The 20,766-nt window shown below is 40.4% G+C and overlaps 1 protein-coding gene across 1 annotated transcript; it reads right to left on the bottom strand.

Annotated features, from left to right (window-relative positions):
* Window positions 1-221: 221 nt before the first annotated feature.
* LOC132898921 (retinol dehydrogenase 7-like) lies at window positions 222-20,434 on the bottom strand. Its single transcript, XM_060940590.1, has 5 exons — window positions 20,409-20,434; window positions 11,327-11,641; window positions 1,080-1,338; window positions 781-944; window positions 222-675 (listed from the first exon to the last, which is right to left on the bottom strand). The coding sequence occupies exons 2-5, from the start codon at window positions 11,637-11,639 to the stop codon at window positions 452-454; spliced, it is 960 nt and encodes a 319-aa protein (XP_060796573.1). The 5' UTR covers window positions 11,640-11,641; window positions 20,409-20,434; the 3' UTR covers window positions 222-451.
* Between the last annotated feature and the right edge of the window lie 332 nt (window positions 20,435-20,766).

The raw sequence follows: 20,766 nt of genomic DNA, 5'->3' as shown, positions 1-20,766 counted from the left end.
GAGAACATGCAAACTCCGCACAGAAAGGCCCTCACCGGCCACGGGGCTCGAACCCGGACCTTCTTGCTGTGAGGCGACAGCGCTAACCACTACATGCCGCCCCCCATTGAAACATGAGAAATTGAATTTTTTTTATACACACTTCTTTTTTTGTCCTTCAAACTTCAAGTATCACTCTAATGCATTTTTCAAGATCAAACAATTCACAAAATTTGTAAAGCTTATAAATGAAAAATCTTTATTTCAATCAGATGGTCGAGAAGTTCTTTGATGTGCTGAACAGCAGGAACCCCCATCCCCCAAAAGCAAGGGCCCTAAACTGGCAGGAGACTACAGTTCCTACTGGCGAGCAATGGCTACCTTACGAACCTGAAGACAGTATATAGTAGACAATATACTACTCTACAAATCCAGTGGGTCTTTACAGCTATTAATATTGATTAGCATCAGTCTAATCCACCATTTTGTCAGGTTTGACAGCGTATTTAAGGAACACGTAGTCAGAAATACAGGTGGGGGCATAAGAAAGTGGTAGCCAGATAAACTTGGCATCCCAGCCAGGGGAGTAACGGGTGCGAGGGTGCACGGCTGAGACAGCATGCTCCATACAGCTCACAACCTTCATCAAGTCATCGTCTGTTATCTTGGACAACTTCTCTCTCAGCACCATTTCCACTGGACAGCACAGAAAAAAACAAAACAGACGTGAATATTTAATTACACACAATGTAAAACCATCTCCTAGCTATTGAATACCAAACTTGTCACATGCAAATATACCTCTGCTTATGTAGTTGTCTCCATAGCTGTCTTTTAGCTCCTTTGGCAATCTTTCCCAAAGCATTTTAATATGTTTGAGTATCAGAACTGTGTCCGTCACACTGGTCTTAAAGAAACCTGGCTCAATACACAGGACTTTCACTCCGAATGGGTGCATACATAGCCTGAATAACAGAAAAAGTATTTGCATTCAGGAAAGTGGTCATAGGATCTCCATATAATAATGTTATTCAAAGCTTATTGCAAACAAAAAATGTTTTTCATGTACTTGAAAAATACCAAAGTCTCATTGTCCCTACCTGAGGCTGTCATTAAATGATTCCACACCATATTTGGACACACAATAAGGTCCTCCAAGTGGAGTGATCCTGCCAAACACACTAGCCACATTAACCACACGTCCCCTAGCTTTCTTAATGAGAGGAAGGACACTCAGGGTCACACCGATGATTCCGTCCAGGTTGACAGACAGCATGGACTTGTAGTCTTCCAGGGTCAACCAGTCACAGGGACCCGAGGGAACAGAGACCCCTGCATTATTGACCACAGCCCATAGACCTGCCAAACAAGGGAAAGTTTTAGTGCATTTATGGAAATTTTGCACTTTCACAGTAACAAGATCTTTCACAAGCTTCCTCATTTTCTTCATTTCATCTCTACAGATCATTTGTCACCTGATGACAAATGTGTTGCAGGACATGATTTCAGACTGCAAAACTTGTCTGACAACAGATAATTTAAAATCTTCCACTTGCAAGTAACATCACTGTCAGCTGGTCCGAAACAAGTTGATGTACAGTCATGTGAAAAAGAAAGTACACCCTCTTTCAAGTCTAGGTTTTAAGTGTCAGGACATAATAAAAAAAAATCATCTGGTCATTACCAGGTCTTAAAATTAGGTAACTACAACCTGAGATGACCAATAACACATGACCTGTCATTATTTATTCAGCACAAAGTAAGCCAAAAATGCAGTAGCAGTGTATGAAAAATTAAGTACACCCTTACTGCTTCCATAAAAATTATGAAGGCAGTTAGCAGCCAGGTGTTGCTGATCAAATGTATTTGATTAACTGATCATCAGCAAGTGTGGCCACCTCTTAAAAAGCAGAAGTTTTGGCAGTTTGCTGGTCTGGAGCACTCAGGTGTATGTTAACACAATGCCAAGGAGGAAAGACATCAGCAATGATCTTAGAGAAGCAATTGTTGCTGCACATCAATCTGGGAAGGGTTATAAGGCCATTTCCAAACAATTTGAAATCCATCATTCTACTGTGAGAAAGATTATTCAGAAGTGGAAAACATTCAAGACAGTTGCCAATCTTCCCAGGTGTGGACGTCCCAGGAAATTTACTCCAAGGTCAGACCGTGCAATGCTCAGAGAAATTGCAAAAAACCCAAGAACTGCATCTAGGACTCTACAGGCCACAGTTAGCATGTTAAATGTTAAAGTTCATGACAGTACAATTAGAAAAAGACTGCGCAAGTATGGCTTGTTTGGAAGGGTTGCCCGAAGAAAGCCTCTTCTATCTAAAAAGAACATGGCAGCATGGCTTAGGGTTGTAAAGATGCATCTGAACAAGCCACAAGCCATCTGGAACAATGTCCTTTGAACAGATGAGACCAAGGTGAAAATGTTTGGCCATAATGCACAGCACCATGTTTGGTGAAAACCAAACACAGCATATCAGCACAAACACCTACAACCATCAAGCATAGTGGTGGAGGGGTGATGATTTGGGCTTGTTTTGCAGCCACAGGGCCTGGGCACCCAGTGGCGCAAAAACGGGGTATGATCTATATGCGGTGCATATGGGCGCTCCGCCAGGGGGGGCGCCAAAACAAGGGAGGGACAAAAAATTATCATGCTATGTTTTAAAACTACTCTTGTGCTTTTAACTCTTGGCTATGCTCAAAATATTCTGCTTAAAATAGTAAAGAAACGTCCAACGTCCCTTTACTTTCCACAGCTTAGGCTACTCACCATGGAAAGGGGGGGAGGAGAGGAGAGGGGAGGGGGGCCGCTGCTGAGCACTCCATACAGTAGCTGTTGCCCATAGACTGGGTGATTGTTTAAGGCAGGATGGAGAAAGCGAAAAGGAGAAGGCATGTGAGGGGATGCGCCAAAAAATGTTGACGTGGATGAAAGACAGTAGCAGGTATGTCTGTGAAGATTCTCAATCATCCAGGTCATAGTAAACTGTGGGTGGTAGAAATGGGCAACTGGACTTGCTTGAAGATTCTTGAAAACGTTTCACCTTTCGTCCAAAAGGCTTCCTCAGTTCTGTCTGAGTAATAGGGAGTATCAGATATTTATCTTCTCCTAGATCAGATTCTGATTCTGATCCAGGAGAAGATAAATATCTGATACTCCCTATTAGTCAGAACTGAGGAAGCCTTTTGGACGAGAGGTGAAACGTTTTCAAGAATCTTCAAGCAAGTCCAGTTGCCCATTTCTACCACCCACAGTAGCAGGTATGGACTATGATGGAAACAGATCTTGTGTTCAGGGTCAGGGATTAGGCTATGAAGTTCACAGAAGACTAGATAGTGCTGTGCTGGCCTGGCTTGCTGAAATTGTATAGCGATTTAGCATATTGCATAGTTGAGCCTGATGCACACACAGGCTATGGGCAAGGATTTAGTACCCGTTTGTCAAATTGATTGAAGTGTGGTGCCTGCATGAATGCAACGATCGTTAATGTCGGTCGGACAAGCACCTGATTATGCAATCACCATTCATGGATAGCTAGCTAACTCTGGCTTGTGTAACAGAAAGTCAGATTAGTTCATTTCCATAATAAATTCAGATATGATAAATAGCATTTCTATCTTGGATTCACGAGTCCGACACCGTTGCAAGGTCATACTATTTTCACGCATTTGTGAATTCGGTGGACGTTTCTGTATCCACGTAAGGTCATAGCCTGGCTTCTGTAGAAGTCAGTGCTCCCTCTGCAGGGATATTGAGGACTGTTCTAAACACACATCTGAATCTCTGCGAGTTTTTATCTTAGAGACATATAACTGACACCATTAGAAACCTTGAAGCTTGTATTGCAAATATGTTTTCAAATATAGCCTGTATTAAAAAAGATGGCTCTTTGTAAATAACAGATTTCTTATGATTAGGCTACTAATGGTAAGACTGCATCAGAAATGTGTAATTCATATGTCTGCAAGGAAACTAAGGCTGGTTGTTTGACATGGGCTAGGGGACAAGAACAGAGACAAGACAGAGTAGCGGAGGAAGAGAGAGAGGATACAGAGGAGACTGAGATGAACATGGAGATACCAACTGGTAGAGAGGAGGAGAGCCATGATGACATCAGGTAGGCCTAATAAACGTTTTAGTGTTGCTTATTAGTTTAGGTCCACGCTAAATAAGACCTAATGCAGGGTGGTTGGAAGTTCTGTTGACTTTTTTACTATGTCCTTTTGGAAAATAATAGATCAGAGAGAGATGGAGAGGCACTTGAGACAGAGGAAGAGGTGGAGGTGGAACAAAGAGGTGAAGGAGTTGCAAATAGTAACAAAGTACTTTTAGTACAAAGCACAATTAGTTGCTGTTTAGTTTAGTACAAAGTAAAATTAGTTGCTATACTAACTTACCTTTTTGAAGTATTTGTACTTTACTGAAGTAGTAGCATTTTGGTACTTGAACTCTACTACATTTGGGTCAAAGATGAAATATCTTACTTTTTGTTTTACTCCATTTTCTTACTTTTTCCTTTTAACACCCTGACTGGTGTTCACGCCCCTGTGGGCACCTTGCAGTCATTGCATCAACCATGAACTCCTCTGTATACCAAAGTATTCTAGAGGCAAATGTGAGGCCATCTGTCCAACAGCTAAAGCCTGGGTCATGGAACAGGACAATGATTCCAAGCACACCAGCAAATCTACAGCAGAATGGCTGAAAAAGAAAATAATTAAGGTGTTGGAATGGCCAAGTCAAAGTCCAGTCCTCAACCCAATTGAAATGCTGTGGTGGGACCTTAAGAGAGCTGTGCATAAGCAAATGCCCTCAACATAAATTAACTGAAGCAATGTTGTAAAGAAGAGTGGGCCAAAATTCTTCCACAACGATATGAGACTGATAAAATCATACAGAAAACGATTTCTTCAAGTTAGTGGTGCAAAAGGTGGTTCTACAAGCTATTGAATCATGGGGTGTACTTACTTATTCACACATGGATTTTGCATATTCACTTAATTTATGTTAAATAAGTAATGACACGATGGAATCTGTTGTGTGTTGCTTTACGCCCGAGGATAGACTTGCATAATTTTAGGACCTGGCTCAGATGATTTTTTGTTATGTCTTGATTGGTGAAACCATGTAACTGGAAGAGGTTGTACTTTCTTTTTCACATGACTGTATTTATATCTATGTGTGTGTGTGTGTGTGTGTGTGTGTGTGAGAGACAGATGGGTAACAAATTAAAAGGAAACAAAATCTGTAGACATCTGTAAAATGTAGGCATGTGATGATTCACTCAATTCACAAATCAATTCGATTCATGACACTGGGTTTATGCTTCAATTTTCCCATGATATTTTGAAAATAAATAAATAAATAAATTTTATTATAAAAAGGGCAACATCTCATCTCATTATCTCTAGCCGCTTTATCCTGTTCTACAGGGTCGCAGGCAAGCTGGAGCCTATCCCAGCTGACTACGGGCAAAAGGCGGGGTACACCCTGGACAAGTCGCCAGGTCATCACAGGGCTGACACATAGACACAGACAACCATTCACACTCACATTCACACCTACGGTCAATTTAGAGTCACCGGTTAACCTAACCTGCATGTCTTTGGACTGTGGGGGAAACCGGAGCACCCGGAGGAAACCCACGCGGACACGGGGAGAACATGCAAACTCCGCACAGAAAGGCCCTCGCCGGCCACAAGGCTCGAACCCGGACCTTCTTGCTGTGAGGCGACAGCGCTAACCACTACACCACCGTGCCACCCCATATTCCTTTTATTAAAAATGAAAAAAGCCTTTTCTTAATAAACTTTTATGAACATCTTACCTGCATTTGCTTCTCTTTTCTTTTGCTTACAGCAGTCTGTAAAAAGACAGCTCCTCAATCGATTTGTACAGTCAATCGCACAACAGCTCTATCCCTTAGAGTTGGGGGGGGGGGGGGGGGGGGGGTTGGTATGTTTTCCATACATGTCAACCTTTGGTCAATCAAACCTGTATAACCAACCTCCAAAATCCTCATTTCCCTTATAAAATCCTTATAAGATGCAAATTAAAATAATTTACAGTGGTGCTTGAAAGTTTGTGAACCCTTTAGAATTTTCTATATTTCTGCATAAATATGACCTAAAACATCATCAGATTTTCACACAAGTCCTAAAAGTAGATAAAGAGAACCCAGTTAAACAAATGAGACAAAAATATTGTACTTGGTCATTTATTTATTGAGGAAAATGATCCAATATTACATATCTGTAAGTGGCAAAAGTATGTGAACCGCTAGGATTAGCAGTTAATTTAAAGGTGAAATTAGAGTCAGGTGTTTTCAATCAATGGGATGACAATCAGGTGTGAGTGGGCACCCTGTTTTATTTAAAGAACAGGGATCTATCAAAGTCTGATCTTCATAACACATGTTTGTGGAAGTGTATCATGGCACGAACAAAGGAGATTTCTGAGGACCTCAGAAAAAGCGTTGTTGATGCTCATCAGGCTGGAAAAGGTTACAAAACCATCTCTAAAGAGTTTGGACTCCACCAATCCACAGTCAGACAGATTGTGTACAAATGGAGGAAATTCAAGATCATTGTTACCCTCCCCAGGAGTGGTCGACCAACAAAGATCACTCCAAGAGCAAGGCGTGTAATAGTCGGCGAGGTCACAAAGGACCCCAGGATAACTTCTAAGCAACTGAAGGCCTCTCTCACATTGGCTAATGTTAATGTTCATGAGTCCACCATCAGGAGAACACTGAACAACAATGTTGTGCATGGCAGGGTTCCAAGGAGAAAGCCACTGCTCTCCAAAAAGAACATTGCTGCTCATCTACAGTTTGCAAAAGATCATGTGGACAAGCCAGAAGGTTACTGGAAAAATCTTTTGTGGATGGATGAGACCAAAATAGAACTTTTTGGTTTAAATGAGAAGCGTTATGTTTGGTGAAAGGAAAACACTGCACTCCAGCATAAGAACCTTATCCCATCTGTGAAACATGGTGGTGGTAGTATCATGGTTTGGGCCTGTTTTGCTGCATCTGGGCCAGGACGGTTTGCCATCATTGATGGAGCAATGAATTCCGAATTATACCAGCGAATTCTAAAGGAAAATGTCAGGACATCTATCCATGAACTGAATCTCAAGAGAAGGTGGGTCATGCAGCAAGACAACGACCCTAAGCACACAAGTCGTTCTACCAAAGAATGCTTAAAGAAGAATAAAGTTAATGTTTTGGAATGGCCAAGTCAAAGTCCTGACCTTAATCCAATGGAAATGTTTTGGAAGGACCTGAAGCGAGCAGTTCATGTGAGGAAACCCACCAACATCCCAGAGTTGAAGCTGTTCTGTACGGAGGAATGGGCTAAAATTCCTCCAAGCCGGTGTGCAGGACTGATCAACAGTTACCGCAAACGTTTAGCTACAGTTATTGCTGCACAAGGGGGTCACACCAGATACTGAAAGCAAAAGTTCACATATTTTTGCCACTCACAGATATGCAATATTGAATCATTTTCCTCAATAAATAAATGAGCAAGTATAATATTTTTGTCTCATTTGTTTAACTGGATTCTGTTTATCTACTTTTAGGACTTGTGTGAAAATCTGATGATGTTTTAGGTCATATTTATGCAGAAATATAGAAAATTCTAAAGGGTTCACAAACTTTCAAGCACCACTGTACCTAAAATTTGAATGATAAATAACAATGATATATCCCAGTTACTTTTTATTCAATTTTAATAACAATAAACCTTCAGAATGAATACAAAGCTCCAATGTTTGACAAAAACACAAAGTGTCACTCTAATGTTCGGAATTGTACTCCACGACAGCTTTTTTAGCACTCTGCACCAATACCTCACTAGGCTGCATATCACAGCAAGTGTCTGTGTTGATCTTACACTGCAGTAGGCCAGGTCAGTGTGTCTGCATTCAGGTTCTTTCTGCTCTGTGTGTATCTTCCTGACTTGAGAGAAAACTCTCTCACAGTCAGCATTACTGTGGGGTAAACAGAGCGCTGCCTAACTTGAACTAAAACGCCCACTACCTTGTGTTTTCTGTCTTTTCCAGTTGTTGGCATATCAGTTTTTGAGCGCGCAAATACTGTCATCAGTGGCTGATTTTGCCTTTGGCTTGCATTCCGCTGATGTACAGTGGTGCTTGAAAGTTTGTGAACCCTTTAGAATTTTCTATATTTCTGCATAAATATGACCTAAAACATCATCAGATTTTCACACAAGTCCCAAGAGTAGATAAAGAGAACCCAGTTAAACAAATGAGACAAAAATATTATACTTGGTAATTTATTTATTGAAGAAAATGATCCAATATTACATATCTGTGAGTGGCAAAAGTATGTGAACCTTTGCTTTCAGTATCTGGTGTGACCCCCTTGTGCAGCAATAACTGAAACTAAATGTTTCCGGTAACTGTTGATCAGTCCTGCACACCGGCTTGGAGGAATTTTAGCCCGTTCCTCCGTACAGAACAGCTTCAACTCTGGGATGTTGGTGGGTTTCCTCACATGAACTGCTCGCTTCAGGTCCTTCCGCAACATTTTGATTGGATTAAGGTCAGGACTTTGACTTGGCCATTCCAAAACATTAATTTTATTCTTCTTTAACCATTCTTTGGTAGAACGACTTGTGTGCTTAGGGTCGTTGTCTTGCTGCATGACCCACCTTCTCTTGAGATTCAGTTCATGGACAGATGTCCTGATATTTTCCTTTAGAATTCGCTGGTATAATTCAGAATTCATTGTTCCATCAATGATGGTAAGCCATCCTGGCCCAGATGCAGCAAAACAGGCCCAAACCATAATACTACCACCACCATGTTTCACAGATGGGACAAGGTTCTTATGCTGGAATGCAGTGTTTTCCTTCCTCCAAACATAACTTTAACCATTCTTTAACCATTCTTTGGTAGAACGACTTGTGTGCTTAGGGTCATTGTCTTGCTGCATGACCCACCTTCTCTTGAGATTCAGTTCATGGACAGATGTCCTGATATTTTCCTTTAGAATTCGCTGGTATAATTCAGAATTCATTGTTCCATCAATGATGGTAAGCCATCCTGGCCCAGATGCAGCAAAACAGGCCCAAACCATAATACTACCACCACCATGTTTCACAGATGGGACAAGGTTCTTATGCTGGAATGCAGTGTTTTCCTTCCTCCAAACATAACGCTTCTCATTTAAACCAAAAAGTTCTATTTTGGTCTCATCCGTCCACAAAACATTTTTCCAATAGCCTTCTGGCTTGTCCACGTGATCTTTAGCAAACTGCGGACGAGTAGCAATGTTCTTTTTGGAGAGCAGTGGCTTTCTCCTTGCAACCCTGCCATGCACATCATTGTTGTTCAGTGTTCTCCTGATGGTGGACTCATGAACATTAACATTAGCCAATGTGAGAGAGACCTTCAGTTGCTTACAAGTTACCCTGGAGTCTTTTGTGACCTCGCCGACTATTACACACCTTGCTCTTGGAGTGATCTTTGTTGGTCGACCACTCCTGGGGAGGGTAACAATGGTCTTAAATTTCCTCCATTTGTACACAATCTGTCTGACTGTGGATTGGTGGAGTCCAAACTCTTTAGAGATGGTTTTGTAACCTTTTCCAGCATGATGAGTATCAACAATGCTTTTTCTGAGATCCTCAGAAATCTCCTTTGTTCGTGCCATGATACACTTCCACAAACATGTGTTGTGAAGATCAGACTTTGATAGATCCCTGTTCTTTAAATAAAACAGGGTGCCCACTCACACCTGATTGTCGTCCCATTGATTGAAAACACCTGACTCTAATTTCACCTTCAAATTAACTGCTAATCCTAGAGGTTCACATACTTTTGCCACTCACAGATATGTAATATTGGATAATTTTTCTCAATAAATAAATGACCAAGTATAATATTTTTGTCTCATTTGTTTAACTGGGTTCTCTTTATCTACTTTTAGGACTTGTGTGAAAATCTGATGATGTTTTAAGTCATATTAATGAAGAAATATAGAAAATTCTAAAGGGTTCACAAACTTTCAAGCACCACTGTAGTTTTGATTTGAAATGTTCTACACTCCCAATGCTGCAACTTTGATGTCACGCACACACAGTGTGCAGTGTGCGTATTCTTCGTTTTTGGAGGGTGCCGGTTGGATTATGCCATTGAAAAGGTCCTTCCATTCAGGGAGAAACCTACTGCTGTGTTGTGTTTTGAATTTCTTTGCCGGAGTGCCCATTCAGAATCTTTTCAGTCGCTATTGAAAGTCGCTCAGGTGGAAATATGCTTTTCAAACAAAATGTTACTTCACGTTTGGCGGGATTCTCTCAATGCAGTGTGTGCATGATCAAAGTGGAACGAAGTCTCGCTACCACGAGATAATGCGCGATTTCATAAGACTCTTTACTGGCTGTCTGTGCTTTCTGTGGTGTACAGTACGTTTGTAAATGTTATGCACTCTTTTATCATCGTGGGAATTGATTATAGCTCTAAATAAATATTGAAGTTTTTTTAAAGAATCCGTATAACTTTATTTGCACGCCCATATACTACGTTTATTGAATCAAATCCGTATAAAATGCGGACATTCCGTAAAGGTTGACATGTATGGTTTTCGCAGAGCTGTATTAGCACTGTGTTACTTCTGCCTAGGGTGAAGTTATTTGTATTCTTGACATTGATTCTACAAGCCCTTGGAATTGTACTGTAAAGACAAATACCATTCTTCCAAAAGATTGCTGCTTTGATGATGGTATTGAAGAGCACTGTCTAACATATCTGTCCAGATCCCCTATAGGTGTTCAAATGGCTTTTGATCTGGTAATGGTGATGGCATTAACATTATATACATTCTATCATTTTCATATTCAACAAACCATTCAGTGACATTATCATTCTGGAAGAGAACATGGACAAAGGTCATCAGAAAAACTGTGTATTGAATTGCAGTTACTCTTCCCTCTAGGGGGAGCGGTAGACCCAGACCATGCCAACAAAATGTCCCCAAAGCAAAACAGAGCCATCGGTTTTTCCTCTAAATTGTCACCCATGTATGTATGCATGTATGTGTGTCTATTAGTCGAAAGGAACAATGTCTAGTATCAACTGTAAGACAAATCTAGACACAATAACTTATAGTTTATATTACAGTGTAAATTGTAATAAAATGGAAAGATGTTTAAATGTTCCACTTCAGACTATCAGTGTATATACAGTATATGTAGCACTTATAGAACATTAAAATTGAATTTGGAAACAGTGCCATGTTAACTTCAGTAGTAATGAAATGATGATAATGAAGCGCTCCATAGGTTTTGTGTGTGTTTTTCCCACCTTTCTGCCCGACTCGCTCCTTGATAAAGGCTGCAGCCTTATCAATGCTTTCCTGCTTTCTGACATCCAGATGGACTGTAGACATTCTGCTTGAGCAGCACTTTTTCAGCTCCTCTTCCCCCTTCTCTGTAAAACATGCTGCCACCACACAGAAGCCGCACTTGTCCAGATGGCGTGCGAGAAGGTTTCCAAAGCCAGAGTCACAGCCAGTGATGTACACGTACTTGCTCCCTTTGTCTGGAACTCTCTCCAGCTCACGGAACCAGCGCACCACATAGTACAGGACCACCAAAGCCAATACGTACATCCACATGGCTGCACAGAACAGAGCAGTTAACACAGGCGTGTCATCAGTGATCACATGAGAACCTGATCCAATTTCCTAAGACTGTGTGCTGGTACTGTATGATATAGAGTACCAGTTAAAAGTTTGTACACCCCTTCATAGGTTTTCCTGTATTTTTACTATTTTCTACATTGTAGAACAATACTGAAGATATCAAAACTATGAAATAACATATGGAACATATATGGAATTATAAAATGTATGTTTAAAAAAATACATTTCATATTTTAGATTCTTCAAAGTAGCCAGTGACGCTTTACACACTATTGGCATTATCTTAACCAGCTTCATGAGGTAGTCACCTGGAATGCTTTTCAATTAACAGGTGCCTCGTTACAAGTTAATAAGTGCAGTTTCTTGCCTTCTTAATGTGGTTGAGATCAAATAGTAAATAGTAAATAATAAAAATACAGTAAATAGCCCTATTCCACAACTGTAGTAATCCATATTATGTCAAGAACCGCTCAACTAAGTAAAGAGAAACAACACACAGTGGTGCTTGAAAGTTTGTGAACCCTTTAGAATTTTCTATATTTCTGCATAAATATGACCTAAAACATCATCAGATTTTCACACAAGTCCTAAAATTAGATAAAGAGAACCCAGTTAAACAAATGAGACAAAAAATATTATACTTGGTCATTTATTTATTGAGGAAAATGATCCAATATTACATACCTGTAAGTGGCAAAAGTATGTGAACCTCTAGGATTAGCAGTTAATTTGAAGGTGAAATGAGAGTCAGGTGTTTTCAATCAATGGGATGACAATCAGGTGTGAGTGGGCACCCTGTTTTATTTAAAGAACAGGGATCTATCTAAGACTGATCTTCACAGCATGTTTGTGGAAGTGTATCATGGCACGAACAAAGGAGATTTCTGAGGACCTCAGAAAAAGCATTGTCAATGCTCATCAGGCTGGAAAAGGTTACAAAACCATCTCTAAAGAGTTTGGACTCCACCAATCCACAATCAGACAAATTGTGTACAAATGGAGGAAATTCAAGACCATTGTTACCTTCCCCAGGAGTGGTCGACCAACAAAGATCAATCCAAGAGCAAGACGTGTAATAGTCGGTGAGGTCACAAAGGACCCCAGGGTAACTTCTAAGCAACTGAAGGCCTCTCTCACATTGACAAATGTTAATGTTCTTGAGTCCACCATCAGGAGAACACTGAACAACAATGGTGTGCATGGCAGGGTTGCAAGGAGAAAGCCACTGCTTTTCCAAAAAGAACATTGCTGCTCATCTGCAGTTTGCTAAAGTTCTCGTGGACAAGCCAGAAGGCTTTTGGAAAAAAGTTTTGTGGATGGATGAGACCAAAATAGAACTTTTTGGTTTAAATGAGAAGCATTATGTTTGGAGAAAGGAAAACATTGCATTCCAGCATAAGAACCTTGTCCTATCTGTGAAACATGGTGGTGGTAGTATCATTGTTTGGGCCTGTTTTGCTGCATCTGGGCCAGGACGGCTTGCTATCATTGATGGAACAATGAATTCTGAATTATACCAGCGAATTCTAAAGGAAAATGTCAGGACATCTGTCCATGAACTGAATCTCAAGAGAAGGTGGGTCATGCAGCAAGACAACGACCCTAAGCACACAAGTTGTTCTACCAAAGAATGGTTAAAGAAGAATAAAGTTAATGTTTTGGAATGGCCAAGTCAAAGTCCTGACCTTAATCCAATCGAAATGTTGTGGAAGGACCTGAAGCAAGCAATTCATGTGAGGAAACCCACCAACATCCCAGAGTTGAAGCTGTTCTGTACGGAGGAACGGGCTAAAATTCCTCCAAGCTTGTGTGCAGGACTTATCAACAGTTACTGGAAATGTTTAGTTGCACTTATTTAGTCGACCACTGTGCTATCAATCTCATCCCTGTGTACAGACCAATGCTTAAAAAGGGGAAAATTAAAACTAGAGAGATTGAGTCCTGGGATGATGAGTCTGTTCTGAAATTACAAGGTTGCTTTGACTGCACCGATTGGTCTGTCTTTATTGACTCTGCCTCAGATATTGATGAGCTTGTTGACACTGTATGTTCTTATACGTCTTTTTGTGTGGATTCTGTTATTCCTAAAAAGCATGTTAAAGTGTATGCAAACAATAAGCCATGGGTCACTAGCTCATTGAAACAAGTGCTAATGAAAAAACATCAGGCTTTTCAAAAAGGGGATACGTGTGGAATCAGGGAGGCAACAAAGGAGGTCAGGGCAGAAATTAAGAGGGCTAAATTGCAATATAAAAATAAAATGGAGGAAAGACTAGGCAGTAACAACTTGAGGGCAGCATGGGATGGTGTGAAAAAAATGATAGGTTTGCAAAAAGCACAAAAGAACTCAGTTCAATTGCCAATGTATAAAAATGATAGTGACTTATCTGAAGCATTGAACACCTTTTTTTCACGTTTTGACACTCATGACTTTTCAACTAAATTAAATAATTTAACAGAGGAACTGGCTCAGGTAGAGTGCACTCCTTTTTTTGTTGCAAAGGAGGAGGTCAGGTCTATATTTAAAAGATCTAAAGTAAATAAGAGTCCAGGTCCAGATGGGATTAGTGGGAAACTGTTAAAGTGCTGCTCAGAGCAGCTCTGTGGTGTATTTGCGGACATTTTTGAGATCTCCTTGAACCAGAGAAGGGTCCCAATGGCTTGGAAGGAGTCTATCATAGTTCCAGTGGCAAAGGGTAACTCTGCAGTCACATTAAATGACTTCAGACCAGTGGCACTGACCTCACTGGTCATGAAGTCATTCGAAAGGATTGTCAAGCGACTCCTACTATGCAGGGTGGGTGGAGCCCTGGACCCCGGGCAATTTGCATACAGGGCTAGAAGGGGGGTAGAGGATGCCCAGATTACACTTTTAGATCTCCTTTACAGACATTTAGAGGGTCCTGGTACGCATGCCAGGCTCTTGTTTTTGGATTTCTCCTCGGCTTTTAATACAATCCAGCCTTATGTTTTAGTTAGTAAATTACTTGCAGACTTTAATATTGAAAGTGATCTTGTGAGTTGGATAATGGACTTTTTAACAAACAGAACACAGAGAGTTAAGGTAAATGGTTGTCTCTCTGAAAGGCGTGTCTCTTCTACTGGCTCCCCTCAGGGTTGTGTACTTTCACCTTTACTATACATCCTCTACACTAACGATTGTAGGAGCCAGTATAGTAATAGACATATCCTGAAATATGCTGATGATACAGTCATTGTCAGTTTACTGCAGAAACATGAATCCCAGCATGGGCCTGTGGTCGACAAGTTTGTTAGTTGGTGTGACAGGTCTTTTCTCCAGCTCAACACCTCTAAAACTAAGGATATGCTGATAGATTTTAGGAAAAAACAACCTGCTTCTCCTCAATAAAAGGTAGCAGTATAGAGGTGGTAGAGCAGTATAAATATTTGGGTACTGTGATAGACAGTAAACTCAAATTTGATGTAAATACAGAGACTATCTGCAAAAAGGGTCAACAACGATTGTACTTCCTAAGGAAGCTTAACTCTTTTAATGTTGATAAGGTTATTTTGTCTTTGTTTTATAAATCTTTTATTGAATCTGTTCTTACTTTTGCTTTCATTGCCTGGTATGGGGGTATTAGCCTGAAGGAGAAAAATAACATCAACCATATTGTGAAGGTGGCTGATAAGATAATAGGCTGTCCACAGGCTTCCTTAACAAATATTTATGAGAGGCAGGTTATGAGGAAGGCAGATGACATACTGGATTGTGTAAATCATCCCCTTCATTGTTCTTTTGAGGTTCTCCCTTCAGGCAGGAGATTCAGAGTCCCTGGTTTTAAGTCTAACAGGACAAAGAACTCCTTTGTACCAAGTGCGATTAGGTTGCTAAATTTGCACAATCCTTGCACTTAGATGAGAAGCTGTTTACAGCATTTTTAACTTGTAGTCTGTGTTATTTATTTGTATGTGTATGTGTTGTTATCTGTTGTGCTATCTGTATGTTTACCTGTTGCAAGACAAGTTTCCCCTCCTTAGGGGACAATAAACTTAAACTGAACTGACTGAACTGAACTTATTGCTGCACAAAGGGGTCACACCAGATACTGAATGCAAAGGTTCACATCCTTTTGCCACTCACAGATATGTAATATTGGATCATTTTCCTCAATAAATAAATGACCAAGTACAATATTTTTGTCTCATTTGTTTAACTGGGTTCTCTTTATCTACTTTTAGGACTTGTGTGAAAATCTGATGATGTTTTAGGTCATATTTATGCAGAAATATAGAAAATTCTAAAGGGTTCACAAACTTTCAAGCACCACTGTACATCACTAACACATTAAGTGACTTTTAATTAATAAAAATAAAGATGAAAGTAAAACTAGGCCAGGGCAGCATGGTGGTGCAGGGGTTAGTACTGTTACCTCACAGCAAGAAGGTTCTGGGTTCAAACCTTGCAGCCAACTGGGGCCTTTCTGTGCAGAGTTTGCCCTGCATGGGTTTAGAGTAGTGGTTCTCAATGGGTTTTGCTTGAGGACCCACATTTTATGTTGGACATCAAGTCGCAACCCAACATGACACTAAAGTTATTTATCATATGGAAGTAAAGAAAGAAATGCATATTAATTTTTAATAATAACATTATTAAGACGACTAATAATTATCCATTGCATAGGCCTAATATATGGATTTAGGCACTACCTAAAAGTGGAGCTCCCATCTGTTTCTGGGTTGTAGAATTTTCTTAGCCTAGTAAACTAGACCCACCCGCTTAGCGGCCAAAAATATTTTTGCCTAGCGAGTGGGTCTAGCCTCACACCATATAAACAAAAACACCCCGGGCATCAAATCGTGCCCGCCAATCACAACGCAAGGTTTTTGTTTGGATTCTTTGGGCGGGCTTTTGCAGGAGTAACGACAAGGCTGCGCGACGCTGGAGAAAGCACAGCAGGAAAGATGGCTACGGGCTAGTGAACAGCGCGCGTTTGACTCCGCTTTGGAATCAGTTTTAGAAGACTTGGAGTTTTCGTTGAAACATGAGCAGGAAGAGGCTCTCCGCTCATTCCTTTTCAAGAAGGACGTTTTCGCTGTTTTGCCGACAGGCTATGGCAAAAGTCTGATCTACCAGCTGGCTTCGCTCGTAGCCAAAAGGATGGGGCTAGTTTGTGCAGTACGAAGAATTAATAAACAGCTTTGAAACATTACTTTTTGATTGTTTCTTATTTTCCTGTTATTTTAAATTTAAGGGAAATTATTACACCAAACACCACTCAATAAAAACTCTCAAAAACAGTTTAAGCAAACCCTTGAAAAACACTTGGGGAAAAAAATGAGTGTATGTGGTACAGACTCCAAACTTGTGGTCATTATCTCCAAACTTCTTAATATCTAGAACCTGTTTATTAATTAATACGCATTTTGAAAAATTATTTATTTCAAGGTCTCCCCCACTGCTTTCTGTCGCTCTGACTACGTCACAGTCACTGTTGCGCTGATTGGTCAGAGACACAGAGACAGTTTGAAAGACAGCGGTTTGTTCCTCCCACCCCCTTCGGAAATTTCTACGGATCGAGGCCAGACTAAATATTCACATTTAGTCTGGCTTGCCAGGCTAGAATTTTCTTATATCATAGCCAGTCTCTTTTGTTGTATTTCTTTACTGGATAGCACTGGCCACTAGGCGGTGTGTATGACTGGTAATTACTAACACTGGCCACTAGGCGGTGTGTATGACTGGTAATTACTAACACTGGCCACTAGGCGGTGTGTCATCTCATCTCATCTCATCTCATTATCTGTAGCCGCTTTATCCTGTTCTACAGGGTCGCAGGCAAGCTGGAGCCTATCCCAGCTGACTACGGGCGAGAGGCGGGGTACACCCTGGACAAGTTGCCAGGTCATCACAGGGCTGACACATAGACAACCATTCACACTCACAAAAAAATCGACTCGATGGGTTTACCATTTTTTCTTAGGTATGGTGCTCCACTGGAGCTCCGCTAATAAAATGGATAATACTAATTTACTACCTCAGATAACAGGAAATAAATCAACTTACATATAGTTAAGGTTGTACCTCACAAACATACAGTAGAAAATATTTTATTAAATGCTTTTATTTAATGTTCACAACATTAATATGAAGATGGAGCACTATATAAACGTATACACATAATCCTGAGTAAGTGAAATTGACCTAGCCTAATAAATAAAACAAACAAATACTAAATAACAAATTGCACACTTAATATGAAAATTGCAGAGCTATTAAGCACAAACATAATGAGATTTCAGCTCTGTTCCTGTTAAATCATAGCTTGTGCTAATCAATGGGAAACCTGAGGATGTGATTTCATTTTGATAATTGCCTCCAAATCAGGGTGACCTGATCAGATACATCTGTTGATTCATTTAGTTTGAGTGCATAATAGTCACTTGCTGTAATGTGTGTTCAGCTTTGCTGCTTTTTTGTCTCCTTATATTCTCTTCCATAAGGTGTCACTGGAAATCAAAGATAATCTACTGATTTTCGCAGAGTATCTGGGGAAGCCATGGCCAGAAGGTTGCTGGTTCAGTTCGCTGAATCAGCAGGAATGGCTGAAGTGCCTTTGAGCAAGGCACCTAACCCCCAACTGCTCCCCAGGGTATTGCTTGCTCCTGAACAGTGCACACATTTTTGTTAATTTGCTTAGATGTATCCAGATCTTCTTGGCTTCTTTTGAAAGAAAAAAAAAATCAACAGTCTTGTCTTGATGGCTATGTCTCTAAATGTCCTACTTTATACATTTCGATGGTTTCATGCTTTCAACACACTGCCACTATGCAAAAACCAGGCAGATCATATTTTCTTTTACCTTGCATTTTTTTTTTGTAGGAAGAGGGAATTTCACTACATGGAGACCAAGAAGTAACTTGCCTCGTAGCTCAGAAACTAGAACCACTCCAACAGGGATAACTGACCCACACGGTGACATGAAATCATTGATGTGACGTGCAAATGAGTGAGAGAAAACCAGTCGCGCAAATGTCATCATTCTGATTGTTTGTGATAAAAATATTTGTCTGGCATGCTTGAAACTGGTACAGGCTGGTCTGATTGCTACTTCTTTTGGTTAAGTTACATCCTTGAAATTCTAATTTAATTTATTTGTTACACAGGACACATAGTTTGTGACAGGGGAAGAATACAGGAAAAAGTCCCAATTAATTTTCAACCCCTTTGACATAGATTTTTACACCCGATGGTCTCCCCCCAATCTATCTGGACTTGAGACCGGCACTAAGTATGCACTGGCTTGTGCAATCTTGGTGGCTGGGTATTTGAACTGTGGGGGAAACTGGAGCACCCAGAGGAAACCCATGCAGACATTGGGAGAACATGCAAACTCCACACAGAAAGGCCCCCATCGGCAATGGGGTTTGAACCCGGAAGCTTCTTGCTGCGAGGTGACAGTGATAACCACTGCACTACCATAACACCCATAATCTTCATTGCTCGGACATTCTGCTCTCTGCTTAATGAAGGTGATGTTGACCAGTAATGTCTTCTTTTCATAAGACTATGATCCTGACGGGTGACGTAATGGAACATAATGTGTCTCTTCTTTCATACAGTAGTCAAGTTTAAACCAGTGATGTAATGCTTCATCAGCCATTTATGTTTCATAGATAGATAGATAGATAGATAGATAGATAGATAGATAGATAGATAGCTTAGCTTTGCCAATCACACAGCTACAACACACTAATGTGAATATATACTCATGTTTGTCCTACACTAAACTGAGAAACATCTCTGAGCTGCTGTGTCTGTTTGTTCCCGGATATCCGTGAGGCAGAATCTCTTAGGTGGCAGAGCTCCACTAGATCATCCTTTACCAATTCATCCTCTTTTATGTGGGCGCCCCATGCAAAATACCGCCTATACATGAACCCGCCACTAGAGGGCGCAGTACAGTGCTACTTTCTGTAAAGACAATATAAACTGCAGAAGACTCTGAAGGAAAACTAATAACGTTTTACACTTAAGCCCTGGAGATCCAGAGGTGATTCTAGAGTCTGTTGTGGCCCCAAGCAAAAATTTCCAGGGGGCCCTTCTGACCAGTGTTCATCACCGATATGTTATAAATAATCTGACACTAACGAAAAATGTATGAAACCAAAGTTTTTTAAATTCCAAATGTGAAAATACAATGGTAAAGAACAATAAAAACAATAAAAAACAAAATAAATAAGCCCTCGGGCCCCAACTCTCGGAGGGCCCCTGGGCCAGGGGGCCCCAAGCAGTTGCCTGACTTGCCTGTTCACAAGTTGCGCATCTGTGGAGATCATCCACACAGAGACTAAGGGGTGACAAAATGCACCCATGACACTTTCCATCCTCACAATCAGGATTATTGAAGAACATAATTTTAATCTGGTGGTTGAAGATGAAAAAGTAATTTGTATATTAACCTGAAATACAGTTGGTTACAAGTGTAACTGCATGCACACTTCTGTCATGTTAAAAGACTCATAACTACACACACACACACACACACACACACACACACACACACACACACACACACACACAGAGCAACAGGGATTTACAGCAAATTACTCTAACAACAAATGATCATTAAATAAACATCTCACTTTTCTGTGTTTACCTTTAGTCACGTGTACAGTCATGTAGAATTAATTAAATAACATCACAACATGTGTTTCTCTACAGAATTCAGCCTATATAAATTATTCCCCCCCTTATTTCACTACAACACAAGTACATACCTGCTGTGCCTTCAGAAGTGTCGGTGAAACCCTTCACAGTGCTGTGGAGGAACACTAGAGGCTTGTCTGAACAATAGGCAGGGCCAAACTTCCACAGCCAATCAGCGAGAAGCTACTTGTCACATGTTCAGTATCAAAGCATTTCATTAATATCTAAGGTTAATGTTAAATACCAAGCAGGTATTTAACCCAAACCAGTCACAGTAATAGTGAATTACAGACAATACAGTTGTTGTTTTAGTGAAAAATTAGTGAGGTGCTAAAGTAGTACCAAAAATGCACCATTAAACATTGAACATCTGTAAGCAGTGTACAGTATGTGTGTCCATATTTCCTGTCAATTTTTTAAATAAGCATA

This window comes from Neoarius graeffei, chromosome 15, assembly GCF_027579695.1.
Source record: "Neoarius graeffei isolate fNeoGra1 chromosome 15, fNeoGra1.pri, whole genome shotgun sequence".
In the NCBI taxonomy this organism is placed as follows: domain Eukaryota; kingdom Metazoa; phylum Chordata; class Actinopteri; order Siluriformes; family Ariidae; genus Neoarius; species Neoarius graeffei.
Note: the sequence above shows the minus strand (reverse complement) of the source record. Positions and strands in the feature narration are given on the sequence as shown.

Coding starts and splice junctions, on each gene's coding strand:
- LOC132898921 (XM_060940590.1), bottom strand. CDS start 11,639: ATGTGGATGTACGTATTGGCTTTGGTGGTCCTGTACTATGTGGTGCGC. Junction 945..1,079: donor TCATTTAATGACAGCCTCAG/GTAGGGACAATG, acceptor TCTGTTATTCAG/GCTATGTATGCACCCATTCG. Junction 676..780: donor AGACAACTACATAAGCAGAG/GTATATTTGCAT, acceptor TGTGCTGTCCAG/TGGAAATGGTGCTGAGAGAG.